This window comes from Centropristis striata, chromosome 17 (genome assembly GCF_030273125.1).
Source record: "Centropristis striata isolate RG_2023a ecotype Rhode Island chromosome 17, C.striata_1.0, whole genome shotgun sequence".
NCBI classification, from domain to species: domain Eukaryota; kingdom Metazoa; phylum Chordata; class Actinopteri; order Perciformes; family Serranidae; genus Centropristis; species Centropristis striata.
Genome location: NC_081533.1, coordinates 33,890,579 through 33,899,911, shown reverse-complemented (window position 1 = coordinate 33,899,911; position 9,333 = coordinate 33,890,579). Strand labels below are relative to the sequence as shown.

The 9,333-nt window shown below is 34.5% G+C and overlaps 1 protein-coding gene across 1 annotated transcript; it reads left to right on the top strand.

Moving 5' to 3' along the window:
• Positions 1–755: 755 nt before the first annotated feature.
• Positions 756–3,406, top strand: LOC131989104 (ATP-binding cassette sub-family E member 1-like). The gene is made up of 3 exons (XM_059354285.1): positions 756–983; positions 1,148–1,259; positions 2,975–3,406. The coding sequence occupies exons 1-3, from the start codon at positions 913–915 to the stop codon at positions 3,020–3,022; spliced, it is 231 nt and encodes a 76-aa protein (XP_059210268.1). The 5' UTR covers positions 756–912; the 3' UTR covers positions 3,023–3,406.
• The last annotated feature ends 5,927 nt before the right edge of the window (positions 3,407–9,333 follow it).

Genomic DNA, 9,333 nt, shown 5'->3' with positions numbered 1-9,333 from the left:
CATCACACACTACCTTCCTTCCTTCCTTCCTTCCTTCCTTCCCTCCCTTTCCTTTCCTTTCCTTCCCTCCTTTCCTTTTCTTTCCTTTCTGTCATATTTCTCTCAACTCTTATCTAACTCTCCATTCATATTTATCATGTTTGCTTCATATTTTCCGTCTTTTCTTCCACATTCATCTTTAATTTTTCCTTATTTTCCTTCCTTCCTTCCCTTCCTTCCCTCCCTCCCTCTCTCTCTCTCTCTCTCTCTCTCTCTCTCTCTCTCTCTCTCTCTCTCTCTCTCTCTCTCTCTCTCTCTCTTTCTTTCTTTCTTTCTTTCTTTCTTTCTTTCTGTCATATTTCTCTCAACTCTTATCTAACTCTCCATTCATATTTATCATGTTTCCTTCATATTTTCCGTCTTTTCCTCCACATTCTTCTTTAATTTTTCCTTATTTCCCTTCCTTCCTTCTTCCCTTTCCTTCCTTCTTCCCTTTCCTTCCTTCCTTCCCTCCCTCCCTCTTTCCTTTTGTTTCTTCCTTTCTTCTTTCTTCCTTCCTCCCTCCCTTCTTTCTTTCCTTCTTCTTTCCTTCCTTCTTTCTTTCCTTCCTTTCCTTCCCTTCCCTTCCTTCCTTCCTTCCTTCCTTCCTTCCTTTTCCTTTCCTTTCCTTTCCTTTCCCTTCCTTCCTTCCTTTCCTTCTTGCTTCACATGATTTTCCTCCCTGTTTCCTCTTCCTTCTGTCTGAGTGTGTGTGTGTGTGTGTGTGTGTGTGTGTGTGTGTGTGTGTGTGTGTGTGTGTGTGTGTGTGTGTGTGTGTGTGTGTGTGTGTGTGTGTGTGTGTGTGTGTGTGTGTGTGTGTGTGTGTGTGTGTGTGTGTGCAGGTACATCCTCCACGCCAAGAAGACAGCGTTTGTGGTGGAGCATGACTTCATCATGGCGACCTACCTGGCCGACAGAGTCATCGTGTTCGACGGGATTCCCTCCAAGATGACCGTCGCTAACACGTGAGACACATTTACAATAAAACATTAATAAAATAAAACCCTGAAGGATTATATTCCTGATTATTAATCTCCCTGTGATGCTTCATGAACTATTCCTGATTATTAATCTCCCTGTGAAGCTTTATGAACTATTCCTGATTATTAATCTCCCTGTGTGTCATCAGTCCTCAGGGTCTGTTAGCGGGGATGAACCGGTTTCTGTCGCTGCTGGAAATCACATTCAGGAGAGACCCCAACAACTTCAGACCACGAATCAACAAGCACAACTCCATCAAGGTACACACACACACACACACACACACACACGCTTCAAATGTTCATGTTTCTTCATATATATCTGTCAATCCAGGACACACTATACTACTAAATGTATAAACAGACTATAATTGTGCTATTATGAGCATTTTAAAGCATTTTAAAATTGTATCGTTTTTGACAAAAATCAACATGCTATACTATGACTTTAGTTTTTGTACAATTTTTGGACATCCCATAATTAGTGTTTTTCTGTCATCCATGGACAAACTATGCTCTAATATGTATTAGCACACTGTAATAAAATCATTTTAAAATTTCACAATTTTTGTCAAAAAACGACATACTTCAGTATGACTTTTTTGTTTTTCTCCAATTGTTCGACATCCCATAATGTGGTGATATTCTGTCATTCATGGACAAACTATATCCTAATATATATTAACAGACTATAATAAGTAATTATAAAGTAATTTTTAGGCATTTTAAAATTTGACCATTTTTGACAAAAAAACGACATGCTATAGTATGACTTTAGTTTTTGTACAATTTTTGGACATCCCATAATATGGTGATATTCTGTTGTTTCTCGACAAACTGTAGTACTACATGTAATAAACAGACTAAATTGGCCAATTTAAAATTTGACAATAATGGAAACGTCCCCAATTTACATTTTCTTTAATGCGACATTTCAAAATTTTGCTCTGACTTTAATGGGAACACGGCTGCTGACTGTGTAATATTAGTGGACTTTGGTTTGAAGCCTTGACTTCAGCATGTTTTGCTGTTGTCATATTGTTTTCCAAGTGTTCTTCTAGTGATGAACACTGAATAAGATGTTTTAAAGCCACAAAAAATGCCCCAGTTAACTTTGCTATCAGTCTAAAGGTCCATTCTGACCTCCTGAGTGTGTAACAGTCAGCTTCAAGCCAGAGACTCCTTGGAAAGTAACAACTTGATACTTTGGGATTTGTCAGAAAAGACACAAAATTACCCAAAAAAGAATCAAATTGACCACAAAATGATCAAAAAATTACATAAAATTAAGCAAAAAAGGACTCAAATTGACCCCCAAATGACAAAAAAATGACCACAAAAGACACAAATTGACCAAAAAAGACACAAATTGACCAAAAAAAGACACAAAATGACCCAAAAAAAGACACAAATTGACCAAAAAAATTCACAAAATGGCCCAAAAAAAGAAACAAAGTGACCAGAAAAGACACAAATTGACCAAAAAAGACACAAAATGACCAAAAAAAGGAAACAAAATGACCAAAAAAGACACAAATTCACCAGAAAAGAAACAAAATGACCAAAAAAGACATTAAATGACCAAAAATACTATAACACATGAACACTTTAACACAGTGGAGACAGAGCTGACTTCCAAAATGATTTGGGGACCCCAATTGGGGTCCCGACCCCAAGGTTGAGAATAGCTGGTGTAGTTTACTCTAAATGTGACCATAATTTACTAAATTAACATCATGTTTTATTGAAGAAGATTTGACACTAAAGAGAGACCATGAACTCATTATGAGAATGTTTACTGAAGTCAGAAATCAAGTGAGAAGTCGGCTCATTTTCCTCTTGATTTACATGCTGACGGAGTTCTTTTTGCAACCAGTGGAGTCGCCCCCTGCTGGCCATTAGAGAGAATGCAGGTTTAAGGCAGTTCTGCTTTGGTTTCTTCTTTATTCTTCTGTACTCTGCCTCTCTGCCTCCAGGACACGGAACAGAAGAAGAGTGGGAACTACTTCTTCTTAGACGACTAAACGCCACTTCCTGTGCGACCGACCGTGACTTCCTGCGGCGCTCCCGGGGCGGCGGCGTCCGACCCCCGGCGGCGTCCAGAGTGCAGCCGTGATAATCTACCAACAACAACAACACCCCCGGCTGCTTGAACAGATATGTTTAAAGAAAATATATCATCATAATAAAACTTTAAAGATAAAAAACAGAAACCCATCAGCCTTTTATGTACCAGGCTGCTTCAATAGCCAGCAACGTTGTGAAATGTTAAAAAGGAATCAAAGTGCATTCTGTGTCAGTCAGCCTGAACAAACTGGCTGTTTTATTCACAACCAGCCACACGCTGGATCATTACGCAGCATATTTTATCTCTCATGCATTTGAAACAATAAACTGATGTTACCTGATCCAAGAACACTCCTCTCTTCATTTATTATCCTTTATTAGTGCTAATAATAGTCTCTGCAGGGACACTATAATGTTCTACATCTTTAACTGGTGCAACATGTGTTTTAGACTCTTAATAAAGGCTTCGTTGAAACAAAATCTATTTCAGTTTAATCCAGGGGTGTCAAACTCAAATACACAATGGGCCAAAATGTAAAACTTGAATAAAATCGCGGGCCAACATTGAACAAATAAACCTTTTAATATATACCAAACATGTTTTGCTTTAACATTAAATATGGAACCAGCAACGCTTATAAACATACAATATATAACTAAATAGTGCAGACATGCAAAATCAAATTTCAAATAAAAAGAACATCAGTGTCATTAATTTATTAAATAAAAATTAAAGAAAAATCGTATGCCTCTTTCCTATTTGCATCCTTCTGATTTAAATATCAAAATAAACTTTTTCAACAGGTTAATACATTTAAAAATAAAATAACAATAATAAATCTAGTATTAGCGGTAAATGCGCCGTATAATACCGGCGGGTCAGCTTTTAAAGTACAATAACATAATAATTTGGTATTGCCTCGCGGGCCAAATAAAATTACACTACGGGCCAAATTTGGCCCGCTGGCCAGAGTTTGACACCCCTGATTTAACCCATGAGAACCCAGTAATCTTTAAAGGTAAATTATGGGGGGTATACCACAGACCAAGTGGACCACATAGAACATATTTATGATGTTTTTATAAAAAAAAATACTACTCCTAAATGTCAAAGATCTGTGATGTGACATATATACGATACATTGGGCGTTTATGGTATTTATGTTTATGATATTTCTTATTTTTAAATGAATAAACTAGACACATTTTCTGCTTACAGAAATCAAAAGTGTGACATTAATAGTGCTGATTAACAACAAATTATTTTTAAGATTTCTTTTTAAGTAACAAAATAATAATAAATCAATGATAAATAAAAACAAATCACCATTTGCCTTCTTTGTTTTCATCTCCATAACATATATCATAATTGTGACTTTAATAGTCTAATTTGTTAGACAACAATTTCCATTTCAGATTTGTTTTTAAGTAGCAAAATAATAATAAATCAATAAAAAAATAAATATAAATAACACTGACTACAGTCCACAAGGCCCAAAGAAAAAACTACAGGAGAACCATTTATTTTTCTTTTCTGGAAAAGCTATACTACTATACATAAACAAAGTATGGCTCAAAATGGCTGCTGGTTGGAAGCTCTGTGCTGATCAGCTCTAACAATCTCCTGAATATCATGGGAATAATTTAACATCTGAGAGACTAGTTAAGTTTCTTAACTTCACAAAGAAACATTAAGCCAGTTTGCAGGGTTATTTTTTGGTATTTTTGAAAATTTTGGTATTTTTCATGACATGTGCTCTGCAGTCAACAACACTGGATTACCTGGAACCTCAAAGTCTTCTGTTTCTATTGAACTTAACCTTTTCTAAGAACGTCTATTGATGAAGAGTAACATGGCAACTAAGAAGTTATCAGAAGATATGGAAGAAGTTAAAAAGTCCCTTAACTTTATGTCAGAGGAGCTGAGCAAGGTGGTTAAACAACAGGTGGGCCTACTGGATTTAATTGATGAAGTCAGACAACTGAAGGCTGTGATAAAAGAAAAAGACATGAAGATCGAGGAGCTGGGAAGAAGAGTAGAAGACCTGGAACAGTACACAAGAATGGAAGATTTGGAGATAAACCACTACTCCTCCGCACGGATCACAGCAGGAGACAAGGAGCGGGAGGACGCACCAAGAGGTGAAAAACTTCTACTTGAGCAGCAAGTCATTAAATTCTTCAATGATAAAGACATTCCCTTGGACAGTAAAAATATAGCAGCATGTCACACTATCCCACAAAAACAAAACAAGAGGCCAACTATCATAATCAAATTTGTGAACAGAAAACATAAAATGGAGGTGCTAAAGCTGGGAAAGAAACTGAAGGGAACAGGAGTATATGTTAACGAGCATCTCACAAAGAGAAATGCTGAAATTGCACGGCAGGCAAGACTCCTGGAGAAGGAAAAGCGCATTCAAGACTCCTGGACAAGGAACTGCAAGGTATTCATTAGACTCAATGGTACACCAGAACAGGCCAAAGTCATTGCTGTCAGAGATATCAAGGACCTTGAGAGATATAAATGATAGATTGATGGAGAAATGTTATTCTTTTTGTGTTTACTGTGTGATGTGATCAATATGATACAGGTGGGAAACAATACTTGGGCATGACAATGTGTGAACACACAAAGTTAAAATCTTTTGATTTTCAAGATCATAGGTTTTATGAGTTAGAAAATGGCATTGATCCAGACATCCATTTCTATCAGAATGTTAATATGACCTGTGAATATTATTATGAGGAAGAGTTAAAAACTAAAATGAAGGGTTTTCAGTGATCCACTTTAACAGCAGGAGTCTTCATAGTAATTTTTCCAAAATTAAAGACTATCTTAACCAGTTCGAAGAAAAGTTTACTGTTGTAGCAACATCAGAGCCATGGTTGAGTAATGATAAAGAGCTGGAAGATGGACTAGAGGGATATGAAATGTTTGGTGAACAGAGTGAACAGAAGGGGGGGGGGGGTTGCTATATTTGTAGCTTTGGGTTTCAAATGTAAAGTTATTAACAATATGTCAGATGCAATTGATAATCTGATGGAATGTTTGACCATTGAAATTCAGGTGGAAAGAGAAAAAAATATGTTAATTAGCTGCATTTATCGCACACCAGGGTCCTGCATTGACCATTTTAACACAAAGATTTTGGAAATACTTGAAAAACAAAAAGGGAGGATGACTTTTGTTTGCGGTGACTTTAACATTGATTTACTAAAGTCAAATGATCATAAGAAAACTGCTGAATTTATTGATGCTATGTTCAGTTTTGGTTTATATCCGTTGATCTCAAAGCCCAGCAGGATAACTAAGGACAGTGCTACTTTGATTGATAATATTTTTATAAACATGATTGATGGGAAGATAAATAGTGGACTGTTAGTGACAGATATAAGTGATCATTTCCCTGTCTTTGCAATTCTTGAAAAGAACAATAAGATTAATTTTTCAGAAAAAATTCACACTCATTATTCAGGTAGAGTGAAAACACCAGAAGCAATTGCAGCTCTCAAAACTGGATTGGCAAATCATGACTGGCAGGAAGTTTATGTGGAGGATCCCAATGATGCTTACAATGCATTTTTGAAAACGTTTTTGACACTTTATGACAGATATTGTCCAGTGAAAAAGTTTATACAAAATCCTAAAAAGAGTAGAAAACCATGGTTAACAAATGGACTGGAGAAGGCTTGTAAAAAGAAAAACAAGCTATATAGGGAATTTTTAAAGCATCGAACAAAGGAAAGGGAGGATAATTATAAAAAATATAGAAACAGACTGACATCTATTATGCGATGTCAAAAGAAGATGTATTACGAACAATTGTTTCAAAAATATAAAAAGAATATTAAGGCTACCTGGAGTGTATTGAATAAGGTGATCAAAAATCGTAATGACAGGTGTTTTCCAATAAACATAGTTAAAGGTGACAATTCAGTGACTGAGGATATTGAGAGTATGGTTAATGAGTTCAACAATTACTTTGTTAATGTTGGTCCTAATTTAGCAAAAGAGATTCCCATTACAGGTGAAAAAAATGAAACCTTTAATTTAGCTTTCAATAAATGTAACACAATGTTTCTCGGGGGAGTTTGTGAAAGTGATATTTTAGAAGTAGTAAGAGAATTTAAGAGTAAAACATCTACTGATTGCAATGATCTAAATATGTCACTTATAAAAGAGGTTATTTTTTGTGTCCTTGAGCCATTAACTTATATTTGTAACAAATCTTTTCAAACTGGTATTTTTCCAGATAAGATGAAAACAGCCAAAGTGATCCCAATCTATAAAAACGGAGATAAGCAATCTGTGTCAAATTACAGACCAGTTTCTTTACTACCTCAATTTTCTAAAATTCTTGAAAAATTGTTTGTAAAGAGATTAGATTTTTTTATTGATAAATATGATTTATTGAATGACCATCAGTATGGGTTTAGGAGAAATCGCTCAACATCATTAGCAGTGATGGAATTTGTAGAAAACATTGCAACAGCTATAGATAATAAGCAGTTTGGAGTAGGTGTGTTTATTGATTTGCGTAAAGCATTTGGTACGATCGATCACTCTTTACTTCTACAGAAATGTGAACGGTATGGCATAAGAGGTATAGCACAACTTTGGTTAAGAAGTTATTTAAATAATAGGTTTCAATATGTGAGTATTGATGATATTAAATCTCAACTTAAACATGTAACCTGTGGAGTTCCACAAGGATCAGTGTTGGGACCAAAGTTATTCATACTTTACATAAATGATATTTGTACTGTAAGTGATACATTAAAATATGTTATGTTTGCAGATGATACTAATTTATTTTGTTCTGGAGGCAATATAAAGGAGTTGTTAAAAACTGTAGAAATGGAATTGATGAAATTAAACAAATGGTTTGCTTTAAATAAGCTGTCCCTAAATGAAAGTAAAACCAAATTTATGTTGTTTGGTGGTAAAAGGACTAACACTGAGGTAAAAATAAATCTAAATAATGTTGAAATTGAAAGAGTATATGAAACAAAGTTTTTGGGAGTAATAATAGATGATAAAATTTGTTGGAAGCCTCACCTAAAATATATAAAACAGAAATTATCCAAGTCTATTTCTATCCTTTACAAAACAAGAGATCTACTGAATAAGAACTGCCTTCATTTGCTGTACTTTTCACTTGTGTTGCCTTATATGACATACTGTGTTGAAATTTGGGGAAATGCATATAAAACAAACCTAGATCCAATAATTAAACTGCAGAAAAGAGCTATCAGGATAATAAATGAAGTTGGATACCGTGATTCTACAAATCAGCTTTTTATAAGATCACACACGTTAAAATTTCAGGACATTGTATATTCAAAAACATTAGAAATTATGTTTCGAGTGGTAAACATGTCAATTCCTGTTTGTATTCAAAAAATGTTTAAATTAAGGCAGGGGATTTATAACTTAAGGGGGTTGCTAATGTTTGAAACTCAGAAAGTCAGAACTAATCTCAAATACAGATGTGTGTCAGTTCTGGGTGTAAAATTATGGAATGGACTAAATGATGAAATAAAGATGTGTAAATCTATGTTAGTTTTCAAGAAGACTTTAAAATCTAAAATTATCAAGGGTTACAATGAAATTTGATTGAATTTGATTTTTCAGTCTAAGCTATCATGTGTTTTGTAACAATGTGAATTACTCAGTTAATGTAATGTATATAATGTAATGTATATAATGTATATGCATGTAGATGGTACAGGAGAGGCAAAAATAAGCCTTTAGTGGGGCTTCAGCCCAGTCCTTTTTCGGTTGCTGTCTGATGGATTCTTTTGTAAAAACATGATTTTATTTTGTTGTCTTTTTTGTTGTTTTTTGTAACCGAAATAAAGCATTCATTCATAAAGCATTCATTCAAGTATAATAGGACCATTTTGAGAGGTTTGGGGCATTTACATTTTTTATCATTGAATATGTAACTTTTTTTTTTAATCTCGTAAGGTGTTTTTCTGTTATTTATGGATTAACGATACATTTATCAGAGTATAATACCATCATTTTGAGAGTATTGGGGCATTTAAAAATTGTACGACTGTCCTAAAAAGTCTTTTTTTAGAAAATTACTTTTAGAACTACGGAAGCCCTGAACCGCAAGTGAAGACATTTTTTTTGAGATGTTATCTCGTTATTTCAAGATCATATCTCGTTATTTCAAGATAATACACATATGTAAAAAAAAAATATCTTCCAAAGTTTTTTTTTTCTTCAGATATTATCTCATTATTTCGAGATAAT